The 20,140-nt window shown below is 41.2% G+C and overlaps 1 protein-coding gene across 1 annotated transcript in view; it reads left to right on the top strand.

Moving 5' to 3' along the window:
- The window catches only part of cdh13 (cadherin 13, H-cadherin (heart)), a 345,689-nt gene that overhangs the window by 140,017 nt on the left and 185,532 nt on the right, over positions 1–20,140 (top strand). The window contains exon 4 of the mRNA XM_072385388.1: positions 6,819–6,932. Within this exon, the coding sequence (XP_072241489.1) occupies positions 6,819–6,932 (114 nt within the window). The remainder of the gene's footprint in view (positions 1–6,818; positions 6,933–20,140) is intronic.

A 20,140-nucleotide genomic window follows, 5' to 3' on the forward strand; every position in this document is an offset into this window, starting at 1 on the left:
TTCTGGGTTGAATAGCTGTTCACTCCTGTCACCACCGGCCAGCACTGGCCTTGATATTGTCCATTTCTCACCGGGTCTCCAGCACATTGTCAGAAATGAGTAATGGCACTTCTCAATATAGCGTTAAGGGTGAAAATGGCAGAATGGACAAGGACATGACTTTGCTTCCACAGGAACTCTGTGCTCAGATGACAATGACAAACCTTCTGTCTTTCCTCCCTCAATCACATAATCACACACAGAACTCACAGAACAGGCGTGTTAACACTACATATGTTCATATACGGTACTTTTTTTAAACTTTTCTTGTTGTTGATCAAGTATATTCAGATATTATATCACTTGCTTATCACTTTCAATCCATTTTCTATACCCGCGTCCACTTTGAAATCAGCACAGTAAAATCTGTCTTGATCATGTTGGAGATGAAGATAAAGAGAGAAGGAAATGTTTTAAGGTTGGATCAGGGTTGATGGTGCAGCTGTAATTTATGAACAGCACACATAAAAGATTCATGTATCCTTTCACGGTGCCAAACTGTAAGAACGCCATTCATCACATGTGGAGTGCAAAGAGAGAAGAGGACTTATTGTTATGGGGGAGAAAATAATGAATTTGAGCTGCTAAGTGGCAAAAATAAAGGTGAGAGGGAAGGACAGAGGGCAGAGCGTCATCTTTTGCATGATACCCGGTGGTGAGCAGACGTCTTTCTCCTGCTGAATGCGCTTGTTGGGGCATTTCCCCACACATTGACAGGTTTTAAAGCGCCATCATTCCCTCCCTCTGCATATCCACTGGATCTTAGCTCAGCACAGACATAGATTTGACAGCATGATTTATTTAAGCCCATCTCCTCTCATTATCCAATGAATATACCACGTGGCGTCTGTGTGCCTTCCAGCTCCAGAGACTGGTGCATTATGGGGCTGATGCCTGGGTTTCAGACTTTTTTACAGGCGGCGCTTAAAAGTCCATAAACTTGCTTGTGAACTGTTCACGTAAATTTACACACACATCTGGGCATGCTCTTTGGTCATATAATCTCTCATCGTTTTTACAGTGTTGTGCTTAACAGCTTCGGGTCCGTCTGCAGATTTCAGCTTTTGGCATTTCAAAGGTCATCCCCGAGTGGATTTGATAAAAAATGACTATTTCCAGCCACCGCTTGGTTTGTCTTCGGTTTGTTCTGCCTCAGTTGTGCTTGGGATTACTGTTTCATTGTGTTTTATTTTCTGAAATCTCCAGCTGGAAGTGGCGGTTGTGTGGAGCAGTCAGGGGTGAATCTCTTTCATCAAAATGCTTCGTATTTCCCTTTTACCTGTTCTCTGTCCACCGTCGTATGAGTGAGAGTCACTGTCAGCCGAGGACAGCAGGGTGAGCCGTAAACATGCAAACGGCCACTGTACACTGTGGATAAAGGGCTTCGCTGAAGGCTCAAAGAATTAGGGACAAAAGTGAGTGTTTGCTTTGCAAATGAAAAGACGAAACCAACCTTTCATGTTGAATTTGTTGCCATTTTTAACTAGAACTCTGTCATTGTTCTGCCATGCTGCTCAACATTACGCTGGCCTTACTGTAGGTTATAAATTTAGTGTTAATGTTGTTTTTTTTTAACCATTTTCCAAAAGGAAAACACATAAATGCTCTTTTCAGGAAGTCCTTTGGTTTGTTAATAGCCTGATCCCACAATAAAAGGTTTGTTTTTGCTTCTGTCAGCCACACTGAAACCAGACCTTTCAGAAAATGCTTTCCACCATGAAGTTTTTCACTTTCCTCCAGCTATAACCTTCATTTAGGGGCTGGAAAACCAAAGTTTTTCACTTTCCTCCAGCTATAACCTTCATTTAGGGGCTGGAAAACCAAAGTTTTTCACTTTCCTCCAGCTATAACCTTCATTTAGGGGCTGGAAAACCAAAGTTTTTCACTTTCCTCCAGCTTTAACCTCCATTTAGGGGCTGGAAAACCAAAGTTTTTCACTTTCCTCCAGCTATAACCTTCATTTAGGGGCTGGAAAACCAAAGTTTTTCACTTTCCTCCAGCTATAACCTTCATTTAGGGGCTGGAAAACCAAAGTTTTTCACTTTCCTCCAGCTATAACCTTCATTTAGGGGCTGGAAAACCAAAGTTTTTCACTTTCCTCCAGCTATAACCTTCATTTAGGGGCTGGAAAACCAAAGTTTTTCACTTTCCTCCAGCTATAACCTTCATTTAGGGGCTGGAAAACCAAAGTTTTTCACTTTTCTCCAGCTATAACCTTCATTTAGGGGCTGGAAAACCAAAGTTTTTCACTTTCCTCCAGCTATAACCTTCATTTAGGGGCTGGAAAACCAAAGTTTTTCACTTTCCTCCAGCTATAACCTTCATTTAGGGGCTGGAAAACCAAAGTTTTTCACTTTCCTCCAGCTATAACCTTTATTTAGGGGCTGGAAAACCAAAGTCTTTCACTTTCCTCCAGCTATAACCTTTATTTAGGGGCTGGAAAACCAAAGTTTTTCACTTTCCTCCAGCTATAACCTTCATTTAGGTGCTGGAAAACCAAAGTTTTTCACTTTCCTCCAGCTATAACCTTTATTTAGGGGCTGGAAAACCAAAGTTTTTCACTTTTCTCCAGCTATAACCTTCATTTAGGGGCTGGAAAACCAAAGTTTTTCACTTTCCTCCAGCTATAACCTTCATTTAGGGGCTGGAAAAAAACCAAAGTTTTTCACTTTCCTCCAGCTATAACCTTCATTTAGGGGCTGGAAAACCAAAGTTTTTCACTTTCCTCCAGCTATAACCTTCATTTAGGGGCTGGAAAACCAAAGTTTTTCACTTTCCTCCAGCTATAACCTTCATTTAGGGGCTGGAAAACCAAAGTTTTTCACTTTCCTCCAGCTATAACCTTTATTTAGGGGCTGGAAAACCAAAGTTTTTCACTTTCCTCCAGCTATAACCTTCATTTAGGGGCTGGAAAACCAAAGTTTTTCACTTTCCTCCAGCTATAACCTTCATTTAGGGGCTGGAAAACCAAAGTTTTTCACTTTCCTCCAGCTATAACCTTTATTTAGGGGCTGGAAAACCAAAGTTTTTCACTTTCCTCCAGCTATAACCTTTATTTAGGGGCTGGAAAACCAAAGTTTTTCACTTTCCTCCAGCTATAACCTTCATTTAGGGGCTGGAAAACCAAAGTTTTTCACTTTCCTCCAGCTTTAACCTCCATTTAGGGGCTGGAAAACCAAAGTTTTTCACTTTCCTCCAGCTATAACCTTCATTTAGGGGCTGGAAAACCAAAGTTTTTCACTTTCCTCCAGCTATAACCTTCATTTAGGGGCTGGAAAACCAAAGTTTTTCACTTTCCTCCAGCTATAACCTTCATTTAGGGGCTGGAAAACCAAAGTTTTTCACTTTCCTCCAGCTATAACCTTCATTTAGGGGCTGGAAAACCAAAGTTTTTCACTTTCCTCCAGCTATAACCTTTATTTAGGGGCTGGAAAACCAAAGTTTTTCACTTTCCTCCAGCTATAACCTTTATTTAGGGGCTGGAAAACCAAAGTTTTTCACTTTCCTCCAGCTATAACCTTCATTTAGGGGCTGGAAAACCAAAGTTTTTCACTTTCCTCCAGCTTTAACCTCCATTTAGGGGCTGGAAAACCAAAGTTTTTCACTTTCCTCCAGCTATAACCTTCATTTAGGGGCTGGAAAACCAAAGTTTTTCACTTTCCTCCAGCTATAACCTTCATTTAGGGGCTGGAAAACCAAAGTTTTTCACTTTCCTCCAGCTATAACCTTCATTTAGGGGCTGGAAAACCAAAGTTTTTCACTTTCCTCCAGCTATAACCTTCATTTAGGGGCTGGAAAACCAAAGTTTTACACTTTCCTCCAGCTATAACCTTCATTTAGGGGCTGGAAAACCAAAGTTTTTCACTTTCCTCCAGCTATAACCTTTATTTAGGGGCTGGAAAACCAAAGTTTTTCACTTTCCTCCAGCTATAACCTTTATTTAGGGGCTGGAAAACCAAAGTTTTTCACTTTCCTCCAGCTATAACCTTCATTTAGGGGCTGGAAAACCAAAGTTTTTCACTTTCCTCCAGCTATAACCTTTATTTAGGGGCTGGAAAACCAAAGTTTTTCACTTTTCTCCAGCTATAACCTTCATTTAGGGGCTGGAAAACCAAAGTTTTTCACTTTCCTCCAGCTATAACCTTCATTTAGGGGCTGGAAAACCAAAGTTTTTCACTTTCCTCCAGCTATAACCTTCATTTAGGGGCTGGAAAACCAAAGTTTTTCACTTTCCTCCAGCTATAACCTTCATTTAGGGGCTGGAAAACCAAAGTTTTTCACTTTCCTCCAGCTATAACCTTCATTTAGGGGCTGGAAAACCAAAGTTTTTCACTTTCCTCCAGCTATAACCTTCATTTAGGGACTCGAAAACCAAAGTTTTTCACTTGCAACTTCACACTGTGCTGCCATCTCCTTGGCTTAATGTCGCAAAATGTGTCAATATCCCCTTTGTTTACATGGACCAAGCCAAGATGGCATTAGGGCTAAAGATGGTGATGAGACTTTTTACTTGTTTAGCAATTATCCTCTGAAGATATTGAGGAACAGCTGAGTCAGAATCCATTACGGAGTACACTGCTACGTAAAACACTCTGAAAACAGAGCCTGGTGCCAGCATAATTGATTGTAGACCAGACCCAGTTGGACCTTGAGGCAGTGGAACAACTTTGAGAATTAAGTAGTTTGCAGAAGAACGGTAAGAGATTCTTTTGCACCTCCAGGGCATCGCGGTTTCCTTTGACTGAGCTGCTTCGCCCATACATTCAAGCAAAGGAAGCTAGTTTGAGATCAGAAAAGCTGCATGACTATTAAGCTGATTAGCTAACGATTCTGCAAAATGTAAGATGCAAAGGCACTTTACAATCTTATTGTTGGATACAAAATATAAGACAACAAGATGAGGGCTCATACTCGACTTTATACTTTAAAGAGAAATTTAAATACTTTAAAGTGATTTAACTGGCTTTATGAAGATGTAGAAAAGGATAAAATACCAGCCACAGCCTTAAAACCACAGAAAGCTGCAGCGAATAACATCGTTTGACATGTATCACCTGCATAAACGATGTTGACAGAACTGGTGGCAGCTCATCAGGAATGGCATGAACAACATGGCAACTGACTGAAAGGAGTCACCCGGCTCCAAATAAGGATGCTCTACAACAGGGATGTCAAACTCCGGTCCTCGAGGGCCGCTGTCCGGCAGGTTTTAGATGTTTTCCTGCAGGTTTTAGACGTTTCCCTGCTTCAACCTGAATCAGATCAATGCATCATTAGCAGACTGCTGCAGAACTTAACAATCTTTCAAAGAGATCCATTTAATCTGGATCAGGTGTGTTGAAGCAGGGAAACATCTAAAACCTGCAGGACAGCGGCCCTCCAGGACCGGACTTTGACATATGTGCTCTACAGCTACCTCCATGCATGGAAGCCACTCTCTGCAGTCAACAGAATGTGAAGGCTTCGAATGCTGTGGTGTCAGACCTCCACATAAACACAGGGTCCATACCCCGATGAGTCAGAGCTGTTTTGGTTGCATTCTTATGAAATGGCTGGTAACAAAAACACATGATTACTGCACATTTCTTGGTAAATGTTTAATGTGCGCTTGTGGGACTCTCCTTCTGTCTGGATGTGGTCCTTTGGTTTCCAGGAAACAGATGGCAGATAAGCTCTCTAAGCAGGACATAGCTTTTCTTTTGGTGGAATCAGAAGGTAGCATTGAACAGTGCTGCACTATGTACTAAAGCTTTCATTGTATGAACAGATTTAAGTTCTTCAGTGACATAAGACAAAGAAAAGAGAAAACATAACTGAAGGATTTCATCTACAAACTGAGATAAATGTTAGCAAACATTTTTAATCAGTAGATCCCACCTTTAAGGATGTATAATGCAGAATTTACTGTAATAAAGTAAATTTCCCCGTGTTAAAGGCTTCCTCAGGAGTGTTTTTGCTCCTCGGCTCGCCTCCAGGTGTGCAGACAGTCAACAGACTGTCCTCCCCATGTAGGTCATCACCTCCACGTTAGCAGCCAGGATTCCACCCCCCCCCCCCTTCATTGTGTCAGTGACAGGCATTATTTTCGTCAACATGCAAGCAGAAAGGTTCTCACTGTATCAGAGACTTCAAAGGTAGCATTTTTCTACATATTAAACCGTAAAAAAACACGTCTTTGTTTACAACAGCAGGAGGGTGGAAAATGAAATGAGATTATTGTGTTTTCCAGGAGCAAAAACAACATTTCAGGCTGCCGTCATCTGTTTGAACACCGCAATTGTTCCTCTAAAACCTTGTCATCTATCATTTCTGGCCTATTCATCTTTGTTTTTTTAATCTTTCTCCACTTTTATCCCTTGTCCTTATTTAACATACCGGCTGAACACGGTATAGATTTAATTTCACTGAGGACTGCAGAGACACTTTATCCATGCCTGGGGAGTATTCTCCTCCTTCATCTTCTCTCCAAATCTGTAAGATGCGTATCGTGCTGCAAGCCAGATGCAGGTGTTCATCCACTTTGCTTTATAAAGTATATATTACTCTCCTTCGATGGGGAATCATTCCAGGAGTGGCTTCTGCCAGCGTTTTTCTCACTTTTCCAGCATTGGCTGCTTTTCGTTTTTGGGTAATTGTTTAAACATGGTAACCAATCATTTTGGAAGAATTATAGATGTGTGTCATCTCCTAGTACAATACTACACATTTGGGCTGGATGTCAAATCCAAGGGTTGTTATTTTCCAAATGAACTAAATGGCTTCTCTATGCTTTGTTCTAGGATATAATGGGTCGCGGCCAGATGCTGCCATACAGATCTAAGAGATCCCTGCTGGTTCCCCCTATGATTGTAACGGAGAACCAGAGAGCTCCTTTTCCCAGAATCATTGGCAAGGTAAGAAATGCATGGCTCTGTCATACATTTTTGATTTCCCAACTGCATCCACGCCTTTATTTACTCACTTACTTTAATGGGCTGTACTTCATAACATGGAAATAAAACCAAGTTGGATGCTTTTTACGTTCTCTCACAGGACTTTGTTCCTGTCACACTTTCTACATCAAAGAGCCGTCATTATTAAGCAATTAGATCTAATTAAAAACAATAAGTTGTGCTTTGAATATCACAATGAAAGTAGATTCCATATTTTATTTTCAGCATCCAAAAGGTGCAACTTCAAAAAGGTTTTGCAAAAATGGCTAAAAGCATTTTTTTTTACTATGTTTTCAGATGGTTTCAGCTGCTGTTAATGAAACAGAGATGAAATGATTATTTACTCATACTGTAGATAAGGTTCATGTTTTGTCGTAATTTACTTTTACAGCTTCATTTTTGTTTTAAATCCTTATTTGATTCTTTTAGATGGATTCATGTCAAGAAGGTTATTCGTGTTTCATGTACTGTAGGTTAGTGGTATTAAATATAAGGTAAACCAAGAGAAAAGCCACTGTTATAGGAGACAACCATATGTGGCTCTGGATAGCCCTTATTTCTAATTGGCATAACTTGCCAGTATCCGCTTCATTTGAAAATGAAAAAACAAAGAGGTGCAGACAGATAGGTGAGGATAAATGGAACATCAGCTTCCAAGTGGATGAAACGCAGGTGTTTTTGAAAAAAAACCTTGTTCCATAGAGTAGAAACAGTCACTGCAAATGTTAGATTGCATCTAAAAGCATGCGATTAGTTGACCTTGACATCCTTGCTGGAGAATAATGATGTTAAAGTACATCTGGGTGGGTTAAAGCCTGACCATTCAGAAGATTCCTTTAAAACCAGCTATGAAATTTTGATGACGAACAAAAAGCAAATGAAGTGAGGCTAACACTGGTGTTATATGATAAAAGGAAGATAAAATATGTATATGATAAAACGTGAGCCGGGTGAATAATTTTGTTCCTGCTGTAGAATATGAAGACATGACTGATCTTTACCTCCATATAAGGGATTACAGTAAACTAGCTGAGCTGAAATAACTTTAAAGTGTCCAAGAGAGAAATAGAGATTTACCTTATTATCAAAAAAGTGAGAATGTGATGTGAGGCCAAAGGCTAAAGAGACATCCACCAGATCCAAGAGAGAAAACAGAGATTTACCTTATTATTTTCACCAAAAAAGTGAGAATGTGATGTGAGGCCAAAGGCTAAAGAGACATCCACCAGATCCCAGAGAGAAAACAGAGATTTACCTTATTATTTTCACCAAAAAAGTGAGAATGTGATGTGAGGCCAAAGGCTAAAGAGACATCCACCAGATCCCAGAGAGAAAACAGAGATTTACCTTATTATTTTCACCAAAAAAGTGAGAATGTGATGTGAGGCCAAAGGCTAAAGAGACATCCACCAGATCCCAGAGAGAAAACAGAGATTTACCTTATTATTTTCACCAAAAAAGTGAGAATGTGATGTGAGGCCAAAGGCTAAAGAGACATCCACCAGATCCCAGAGAGAAACAGAGATTTACCTTATTATTTTCACCAAAAAAGTGAGAATGTGATGTGAGGCCAAAGGCTAAAGAGACATCCACCAGATCCCAGAGAGAAAACAGAGATTTACCTTATTATTTTCACCAAAAAAGTGAGAATGTGATGTGAGGCCAAAGGCTAAAGAGACATCCACCAGATCCCAGAGAGAAAACAGAGATTTACCTTATTATTTTCACCAAAAAAGTGAGAATGTGATGTGAGGCCAAAGGCTAAAGAGACATCCACCAGATCCCAGAGAGAAAACAGAGATTTACCTTATTATTTTCACCAAAAAAGTGAGAATGTGATGTGAGGCCAAAGGCTAAAGAGACATCCACCAGATCCCAGAGAGAAAACAGAGATTTACCTTATTATTTTCACCAAAAAAGTGAGAATGTGATGTGAGGCCAAAGGCTAAAGAGACATCCACCAGATCCCAGAGAGAAAACAGAGATTTACCTTATTATTTTCACCAAAAAAGTGAGAATGTGATGTGAGGCCAAAGGCTAAAGAGACATCCACCAGATCCCAGAGAGAAACAGAGATTTACCTTATTATTTTCACCAAAAAAGTGAGAATGTGATGTGAGGCCAAAGGCTAAAGAGACATCCACCAGATCCCAGAGAGAAAACAGAGATTTACCTTATTATTTTCACCAAAAAAGTGAGAATGTGATGTGAGGCCAAAGGTTAAAGAGACATCCACCAGATCCCAGAGAGAAAACAGAGATTTACCTTATTATTTTCACTAAAAAGTGAGAATGTGATGTGAGGCCAAAGGCTAAAGAGATATCCACCAGATCCCAGAGAGAAAACAGAGATTTACCTTATTATTTTCACCAAAAAAGTGAGAATGTGATGTGAGGCCAAAGGCTAAAGAGACATCCACCAGATCCCAGAGAGAAAACAGAGATTTACCTTATTGTTTTCACCAAAAAAGTGAGAATGTGATGTGAGGCCAAAGGCTAAAGAGACACCCACCAGATCCCAGAGAGAAAACAGAGATTTACCTTATTATCAAAAAAGTGAGAATGTGATGTGAGGCCAAAGGCTAAAGAGACATCCACCAGATCCCAGAGAAACAGAGATTTACCTTATTATTTTCACCAAAAAAGTGAGAATGTGATGTGAGGCCAAAGGCTAAAGAGACATCTACCAGATCCCAGAGAGAAAACAGAGATTTACCTTATTATTTTCACCAAAAAAGTGAGAATGTGATGTGAGGCCAAAGGCTAAAGAGACATCCACCAGATCCCAGAGAGAAAACAGAGATTTACCTTATTATTTTCACCAAAAAAGTGAGAATGTGATGTGAGGCTAAAGAGACATCCACCAGATCCCAGAGAGAAAACAGAGATTTACCTTATTATTTTCACCAAAAAAGTGAGAATGTGATGTGAGGCTAAAGAGACATCCACCAGATCCCAGAGAGAAAACAGAGATTTACCTTATTATTTTCACCAAAAAAGTGAGAATGTGATGTGAGGCCAAAGGCTAAAGAGACATCTACCAGATCCCAGAGAGAAAACAGAGATTTACCTTATTATTTTCACCAAAAAAGTGAGAATGTGATGTGAGGCCAAAGGCTAAAGAGACATCCACCAGATCCCACTGTCCGCTAAAATGATCTGTTGTGTTTTCATTGTGTGGAATTAGGTGTAGATCTGTTTTATCTCGAATAGACGGTGTGGAAAGTAATGTTGGAAATGTGGAAAGACCAAACAAATGTTTGGTATTATGAGGGGAAAAGTAATGAAAGAAATGGGAGCTTTACATTAGGGATTGTTGCATATTACCTGTTAAAAAACACATTTTCTGTCATCACTGTTAAGGGTTTTATTTTATTTTTTGACCTCAGTTGAAAAGATCAAATGGAGCGATTGTTTCTCATTACTTATCATTTTATATCAAATTTGGGCTGCAGGAAAATCCCTTTCCCTCAGTCATCAGAACTAAAAGCCATACATTTTGGGACCATATGTGAGTTTCAGCACTTATCTTCCTCTGATGTATCTCTGCATGTCAGTCGGCTTTGTTCTAGATAAGGCCGGGCACTGAGAGATCCTCCACACCTCTCAATGCCCACAGAGACGAGCATAAAAGATATATGCCACACTGAGCCCTGCTCCTAATGGATAATTGTACCCTGGAGAGCACAGAACCTGGGTCTCATTCCACTGAACTCAATATGGTCAGAGTAAAACAACCCAAGTGCCTTTAGATACCAGGTAATTCAGTGCAGTGAGCTTAGAACCTTGTGTGTGAATATGATGAAGCCTTTAAGGCATTTTTTGGCAGATTATGCAAGATATTTGCCTGGTGAACTGGAAGATTAAGATCACTTTATGATCAGTAGATGAGTTTTTGCCTGTCTTTTGGATCAGCTGTGGTGTGAGTGACAGCTAAAGCCCCAGTGTGCTTTAACATGTGCAGCATAGTGCTACATGATCATCCTCATTTCTCTCCCAATTCTTCTTCCTCACAAATTATCCTCTTCAAATTCCATCCAATCTGCCCAAGTACCCCCCCATCCCTTTTCTCTACCTCCACACTCAGCTTTGCATGAGAAGACAAGCTAATGTTGGCTATTTTACCCAATAGAAGCTGTATGTTTGTGACTTGGCGAAATTGATTTTCCACACCAGTAGTTTTGCCTCTTCTCATTGAACGTATCACTTCCATATGGCAGCTATTCATTTTTCATACCTCCTTCCCCTCTGGAAGATAAGCAGTTGGAAGTGAGGGAGAGCTGAGATTGCGAGGGCTATGGTTTGAGATTCATAACCGCGTGCATATGAGCACGCATGCAGAGCTCGTGCGCGTGGAACGAAGGCGGGTCGGGTGTCAGCGGCACTCACGGGGAAAGGGTAAGAACCTTGTTGTTTATGTCACAGCTCCTGCTAGCTGTGGAATTGTTTAGATACAGAGGTCTCTCCCATGCCCTCCCTTGGGGCCAATAAACAGCTCACAACAGCTCAGGCAGCAGCTGGAGCATGCAGGGAAACTGATATGCTTATGTGTTTCTCTTAGTTCATGCTACTTCAGTCACTGCTGATTGGAAAATTTGAGTACTCAGAAATCGTAATCAGTCAGAGCTCAAGGAGCATTTTTGCTTTGATCTTGGATAAATACGAGTCATATTTCTCATGAGGGGAAATAGGAAGCTGAGTAAACCTCCTCCTTAATATTTCACATTACAGTGAAATTGACCATCACATTCTTGATGCTCATTACCCTGCCAGTCTGTTTTTAACTCTGGCTTTATTATGGCTTATTATGTGGTTTTCCTGGTGATAAAAGGGCATATGAGGCTGTCTAGAGGAAAGGTGCCTGCTTAGAGTTTTTCACTCTTTTTTTGCATGGCCACTCAAAGCACTTCTTGTTGACAATCCCTGAACTTCCCAGAGAGGAGCTGCTGTTGTCATTTTCTGTTATTTTCTGGTAACTAATGACACGGGCAGCAATTGTCGCCCTGGTAAACAAGAAATGGCAGAGAAGCTTATCTCCACAAGTCTATCCCAAGTTGAACTGAGACAGAAATCAAGACGGAGAGAGCAGGGCCAGATTGTCCAGACTCTGAATGTTGATGGCAAGTGTTGCACTTTTATCGCTGTACGAGTGGGAAGCTTCTTATGAGCTATGTTATCAGCACTGATATGAGTGGGAAGACTTTTTTTGAAGAGGTGCTGTGAAGAAGCGCATCCCAGCGCTCTGCAGGCGCTCTTCCGCAAAGGAGGAAGTAAATGCTGTGTGCCCTAAGGAGAGTTTCAGGGTGGATATGATGATCAACACTGTTTTAAAGTTAAAAAATGAGTTATTTAGCATCATAAGCCTTTATTAATGCACTTTTTATTTACTTTTTATCTTTATTTTTGATTTTGTGACACTTTTGATTCATACTAAATGTAAAAAAGTAAATAAACATGGTGGAAAAAACGAAATAAACTCCATGAGTGCAAGTTTTTATAGGTTTTTACCTGTTTTGAGGAAGGCTTGAGGTGCATGAGGGGACATGGAAACACCTTTTGGACCTGGTAGCTCTTAAAATGAAATGACTCGCCTGCACATCTTGGATGGCACACAATAAACTGACCAGTGTCTTTTCATATGATATAACACCCCAAAGATTAAAGTAATTCCAGACAAAGAGCCCTCTTTCTCCTTATTGATGTCTCCCACTGCAGGTGTTACTGTTGTTTTGTCTCTTTGACGTTTGTTTCCAGCTGGAACGACTTCCTCTGCTGCTGAACCACGAGGAATGAAGCATGTTCTGCTATGTTCATGCAACACCACACGTGCCGAGTTTGTTTGCTTCAAAGCATGTAAGGGAAAGGTGTTTTTTCTTTGAGGCTTTTCAAGGATTGCATTAGATTTGCTTTTTGTGAGTGAATGGAAACCAGCTTTTTCTGCAGAGGTTGTTGAGCTCTTTTCCTTTGAAACATCCACTCGATTGAAAAAAATTAGACAGTGTGCTAAACTGACATGTGTTTTTTTATATAATTCTTCTTTAGAAACACGTGTGATTGATGTCTGCAAGCTTATGATGATTTCAAGTTGACTTATCAGAGTATTTTTACATATTCAGAGACACTGCTCATTATATAAATGTCCTTTTCCAGCCCTCCAAAAGTCAGGTGCTGAACAGGATTGTAAAGGGGAAAAAAAGATGTAAAACTGTATTTGATCAAGAGGAAAAGCCAATTTCTTTCATTTTGACATCATTACCAACCTGAAGCTCAGCCGTTCCACTTGAACTGACCTCTTTGCAGAACCTATAAATAAATGAGCTGCTGAGCAGGGATGGTTGAGTGTAGGTGAATGCAGGAGATACGATAATCCAGTTGTAGAAAGTTAGAATTAAGGAAATAAACAGATAAATTGTTGCAGGCAGAAGTATCTGGTGGTATGAACGCTATGATGTCATCATTTTGTTTTGTTCCATAGTGACATGGTTATTTTAATCTTTACAGATCGAAAGTCCCTCTAAAATGATTAGACGGGGTAATTTATTATGGAAAGTGTCTGTTTTAAATGTACTTTAATCACTCCGGAGGATTCAGCTACTTTAAAGGAAAAAAATAAGTTGCAGTTTTTTTCTTTGGTGTTTCCTTGAGGTTAGAAATGTGAGAAATGCCTGCAGATTAAGAGAGTAAAGGGGCTCAGACATGTTAAGTGTAATCTGCCCTCACACCTGCAGAGATTAGATTTTAAGTTGCTCATCTCTGTGGTAGTTTCTCTGTGATTGATCTTATCATTGACTAATATGTGATTTAAGAAGCTTTAATCTTCTGCCTTTTCAATTAGAAAAACAGGCTGCAGGAAAGAATTTGTTTTAAATTAGTTCGGGGCCCTCGTTGAAAAATGATCAACTAATTTAATGTCCTAATTGATGTTTTCTATTTCCAAAAAGCTATCAAGTCAGACCCGCTGATTAACAGAAGAAATGCAAATTGTTAGTCTAAGAATCTGTGGGAGAGTCACAAAAAATCACAACTGAGTCAACCTGAAGTCTCAAACAGCTGAATCTCTGACTCCATTTTAGGTTTCGCTGGAGTTGTCAGTCATTCAGTCTGTGTTTGCTCAGCCTCACCTCAGGGTTCAGCTCATAAAGCAACACAATGTGTTTGACTTCACACGACAGCTCCAGTAACATACTGTTGGTGAGAGAAACAAGGGCCTGGTTTGGTCTTAGCACTGGCTGCTATAGTAAAGAGAATATACACATCTGGCTATTTAGTTTAATTGTTTCAGTGAGTCCAGATTTGCATTGCCTCAGTCTTACCCATCTATTATCTTTTTGTCTTTATGTGTCTTTAATAGCTGCTCCTCCAATTAGACCTTCAATATTAGAGTTTTATCTGAGCAGGAGGTGGGGAAGCGGAGTTCAGGGATCGTACATTAGAAAGGCAGGCAGCCAGGGGGTCTTGTCATTTAGTCTAATTGATTATTTTAATTGTCCTAGAAAGACTTTTCCTTCGTTTTTCAGTATGTTAATCATCCCGGATTTTCTTTGGCAGTGAGTTTAAGGTTCTAGGTCCAAATTTGCCCTCTCCGGGTCGGGAATGAGATCCTTCCCCAAGTGGAGTTCAAGTATCTTGGGGTCTTGTTCACAGTGAGGGACGAATGGATCGGTGCGGCTCTTCACCGTGGTGAAGAAGGAGCTGAGCCAGAAGGCAAAGCTCTCTATTTACTGGTCAGTCTCCGTTCCCATCCTCACCGATGGTCAGGAGCTGTGGGTAGAGACCGAAAGAACGAGATCGCGAATACAAGCGGGTGAAATGGGCTTCTGGGCTCTGCCTTAGAGATAGGGTGAGAAGCTCAGTCCTCCGGGAGGGGCTCGGAGTAGAACCGCTGCTCCTCCGCATTGAGAGGAGTCAGATGAGGTGGCATCTGGTTAGGATGCCCCCTGGGGAGGTGTTCTGGGCCCGTCCCACTGGGAGGAGACCCGGGGAAGACCCAGGACACGTTGGAGAGACTATGGCTTGGAAACGCCTCTGGGTCCCCCCGGAAGAGCTGGAGGAAGTGGCCGGGGACAGGGACGTCTGGGTTTCTCTGTTAAAGCTCAATAAAGTTAAAGCCAATTCATGACAGGGCACCATTGTGATGAGTGGGACTTGAAAAAAGCAATAAATATGTGACCTGCCCAAAAGGTGTTGCTCTTCTATGAGCTTAAGCGAGATTATAGGAAGTTGTTGCTGCCTAAGAAACCAAACAATGGCAGCCATAGCCCCTCCATAATTAGAAATTTGAGCTAATTTTAACGGATTATACTAATATAGCTCTCTAGGTTCGTTTTTCAGCTGGTGCCTAAAATGAATAGATAATTTGACAAAGCTTACATGAACAAGTAACAGCGTTTAAATTGAAATTCACATTTCTCATCACAAGAATCCCATTGGATGAGACTGTCCTCCCAAAACTGACCCCATAGGTCATTGGCTCATACAGGCAATGCAGATTTATTTATTCCTTCCTTTTAGCCTGTAGGGGCGATGGATAAGATGAGTCACATTTAAGGGTTTTAACAGTCTGTATGGCTGGTTTGATTGGAGGACTTGACCCTCTAATCGTAGTTATAACACCTTTTCCTGCTGTTTCTTATGTTTTTTCCCCTCAACCAAGGTTCTTTTTGAGTGTTGCCCCTCTCAGGTTAGTTGTGGTTGGCGAAGCATACGGTAGTTGATAGATAGTGATTAGCAGAGGCCTGTTTAACCAATCAAAGCCAGCTAATTAGCCCCATTGTTTTCTCATTGTCCTGTGTGGAGGACTTGCCTGTCTCTGCCTGCTGTGTCTTCAAAGGGCCTCTCCACCCTGCCCTGTCCCTCTCATTAGCAGGGTGGAGTGGCAGTGCAATCAAGGAAAGCACTGGTCCAAGCCTTGCATGTCCACACACACACACACACATGTAGACACACACACTCAAACAGCTTACTTACACTTACACACACACGTCCTGGCTGGGTCCCAGGAGTCTTTTTGCAGCCAGTGATTGTCATTTACAGCTGGCTGTATAACCTTGATGTGGGTAGGAGAGGCACGACTGAGAGATGCTACTGTTGTGCACACGTGCACACGTGCACACACACACTAGGGCTTAAATTGTCCCTCAATTCCCCTCAAAATGCTGAAGGTCATGAGAGGTGTTTGTGGGTATCTCTGTGCAGAATTTGCATGGGAATGATTCAGGGAGGTAATACTTTCTTTGGATTTCAAACTTTTTGTCACAGTTTTCTGTCCTAAATATATATTCCGTCTGCAAGAGGATGTTTGAGTAGATTTTTTGTACATCTGATATGATTTTCTTTAGGATTTTATTTAGTAACATGGCTTACAACACTTCAGACTGTTTGCCCGATTCTTTCATTGGAAGCCCAAGAACAAGCTGGAGAAATCGTTTATTAAATAAAGTATTTATTAGTGGTCACATAGTAAAGTATATGCTCCTTCTCAGAAATGTTATCTCTACACATAAGATAGTCTCAGTCCCGACTGTTTTCATTTGTTAGGGTCCAGGATGGACCATTACTACTATCTCTATTCCAAGAACACCTCCTCTGACAACAATAACGCTCGAACACATCTAACCTTACTTTGTGCCTCTTGTTAGCCCGATTCTTTCATTGGAAGCCCAAGAACAAGCTGGAGAAATCGTTTATTAAACAAAGTATTTATTAGTGGTCACATAGTAAAGTATGTTGTAAATTTCATGTCTCAGGACTGACAGACTCTCCAATCCACATTAACCATTTGTATCACCCAGACACGCTAATTGTTTTAAATCATTTACTTCTTAATTAACACTCAGACAAGATAATTGTTTTAACCTCCTGTTTCTTAATCATCAATACTGCATCCTGCCCCCCCCCTTGGAGGTGTGGTTACACACCTAAAGAACAAAGCCCCCCTCCTCAGGTATAAATGCTCTGTGTTCCTTTTGTTTGCATCTTTTCATACCCATTCCGCTGATCTTTTTCCTTGCAACGAAGAATAAAAACTAGTAAAGTTCTCTATTTCATTGTTCATCAGAGGTATTATAGGAAGGAAGCGATTGAAAACTTCCATAACAATATTGCAGCTGGACTCGGAGTGCCAGAGCTCCCACAGGAAATCCGTCAGGCCGAGCCCCGATATCCGGAAACATTTCATATTTATATTCAGCTTTATCTCACAGAGGTTGTTTTCACACTTGTCAGAGTATAATTGGCCAGTTTTTAGTGTCCTGATCAGGCCAGCTGCTGTCCTTGCTGTGTTCTTTGGATGTGAGAAACTGTTTTAGGCGTGGATCTAATGTACCGGACCTATCTGCTCCAATAGAGATGTTCTGTCTGACCCAGTTGTTTATGTCATTCTAAGGTTTTGGACCATTTTAAGGTCATCTATTGTGCAGCAGAGTGGAAAAGTACCAGCTAGGAACATTATTTAGGAAAATACAGAAAATGAATACATAATGTCTAATAACAGGTGTTTTTTTAAGGATTTTATATCCACAAACTAGGACACATCAGAATGCTCCTGCTCATCCATTAATTTCCCGCTCCCTCGCTGCGTGCTCGGAGGTGTTTGGTGTAGTTCAGCAGTGCCACACCTTCTGTCTTCTTCCTGCAACATTGTGAGCCCCACAGTCTTTCATGTCTGCTTGGCTGGTAATAAGAGCTGATGGAAAGAGGTGAGACTCTCCCATCAGTCCTCCCACACACACGGGGGGAGCCGGACTCAGCGGAGACGGAGCCACCGGGTGCACATTTCCTCACCAGCGTGCACGCACATCAGAGTGGGACTGTGTGTGTGTGTGTGTGTGTGTGTGCACGGTAGATTATCACACTTCTATCCCACAGAGATGTCTCCTAATCAGTCGAAACTTCTCCTGACACTTCAGTTACTCCTCAGCTGAAGTCAGTGTCTCATCATCAGTAATCTCTCACACTCCCCATCTCCTCCTCACTGACTCCCCCCCCCCACCATCTTTCCGTTGGCTTTTTTCTTTCTTCTAGTCTCACCCTTCATCCACTGAAGTTTGATTTTGAGCTGTGTGTGAATTCAACTCATGTTGCACCTGTTTGTCTTTTCTAATCTGATCCACTTCTCTCCAGATGTGGAGAGTCTATGTCCTTGAATGTTAAATATACAATCTTTTCAACCTTTATATAAGGTAGGGACTGGGTAGTGTAGTGGTATGATTTCCATCTTTCATGTGGGTTCAAATCCCCTGCATTAAAGGTGCTACCTCCAGTAGGAACCCCTTACCCTATCTGCCTATCTGTAAGTCGCTTTGGATAAAAATGTTGCACCTGTTTGTCTTTTCTAATCTGATCCACTTCTCTCCAGATGTGCTGGCTGCCACTGTACCAATCAGAGAAGTCTATGTCCTTGAATGTTAAATATACAATCTTTTCAACCTTTATATAAGGTAGGGACTGGGTAGTGTAGTGGTATGATTTCCATCTTTCATGTGGGATCAAATCCCCTGCATTAAAGGTGCTACCTCCAGTAGGAACCCCTTACCCTACCTGCCTACCTGTAAGTCGCTTTGGATAAAAATGTTGCACCTGTTTGTCTTTTAATCTGATCCACTTCTCTCCAGATGTGCTGGCTGCCACTGTACCAATCAGAGAAGTCTATGTCCTTGAATGTTAAATATATACAAAGCAGTAATTAAGACTCACTAGTTATGCTAAAGGCTCCTAACAGAGACAAAGTTTCCCATCCTGCTTTGTGGGTTATATTCTAGTTTTTTTTGTTCTGTATTATCGCAGCCAATCAGGCCATTGATGCACGTTGGTGCATGTGAGCTGCTGTCCTACAGTCCAGAGCAGACACACTGCATAAACCACTTTCTTGGCTAAGAAGTGTCTCACATTGGTTTCAGACTGAGATGCTGCTGCTCCGGGGAAATAAGCAGTGGCCAAATGGTTGTTTATTGCACTTTAGTGCCTTCTAACCCTCAAGTTGTTACATATTGCTGATTCCTAAAGATCTTTGGTGTCAGGTAATTCAGAGAGTCGGCTTAAACACGCACTAATTGATACGAGAACTTCAGGTGACTTCACTGCTTTTGTGTTAGCAGGAGAACTCAGAAATGCAGATGCTTGAGGAAATGGTCTAACAGGTAGTTAATGTTTCATAGCTGTTTATCATAGCCTAAACCACCATCTATCTCAGATCTCCTGATCAAAGTCCTGTGAATTAGTCTTATTCCTCTCTTACTACACCCAAATCCAGACTTTGTGGGTCGCTAAAGCTGATCACTGAGAAAGATTTAGTTTTCGATCAGTACTCATCGCAGTGTAAAATTCTGCTAAAGGGTTAGATGGTACTGAAAAATGTGACATAAAGGCTCCTGAAAAAGTACCAGCATGTGACTAGTTGCTAATTACAATAGCAGAGGAGGTCAGAAACAAGATGTGGGCTTTATCCTTCATCCTTAAACTGCATCATTCCACCTATTTGCACGTATTTTCTCATCATTTGGGATTGTAATCAACACAAGCAGGGGGAATGAGCACAAGAGTGTATAGAGAATATAGAGAAGGTATAGAGAAGGTTGGGATGGTGAATGGAGAAGGGGAAGCTTTGCAGAAAAGCAAGGATGGACATATTAGACAAGGAGCCTAAAAGCAAGAGGGAGCATAGGGGAAGAGGGAGCACAGGGGAAGAGGGAGCGGGACATTGAGATAAATGGTGGAGAGCTCTGGAGAGGCTCTTAGTGTTTGAGCTTTGTTTGGCGTAGGCTTGTAACTCATGTCTCATGTCCCATGCTCTTTCATGTGGAAAGCAGAAAGGCCTTAATTTTAGCTGCTGTCCCATTGAAGTGCACTCTCATTAAAGGCAACCCCGTGGCTCCTCTCTGATCCTCAGGCGCTCCACAGTGGGGCCGTTTAAATCCTTGACCCACAGTCACAGTGCTGAGGTCACTATTCAAAAGCCTCTCGCATGTTTATGGCTCCAGCAAACAGCGGTACTTCCAGATGATGGGAACTTGATGAGCAGCTTTAAGTGAGCTCTCTTTTTCCTTTTAATTGATGTGCAAACTTAAAAAAATAACTGAATATTTCCCACATTCTTCCATCCGAATGCGACAAAATCTGCTTAGTAAGGAGATAAATTCTTGCTTCCTTGTGTTTTTCCCTGATTGCTCCATC

This window comes from Leuresthes tenuis, unplaced genomic scaffold (genome assembly GCF_036924035.1).
Source record: "Leuresthes tenuis unplaced genomic scaffold, fLeuTen1.0.hap1 SCAF_5, whole genome shotgun sequence".
In the NCBI taxonomy this organism is placed as follows: domain Eukaryota; kingdom Metazoa; phylum Chordata; class Actinopteri; order Atheriniformes; family Atherinopsidae; genus Leuresthes; species Leuresthes tenuis.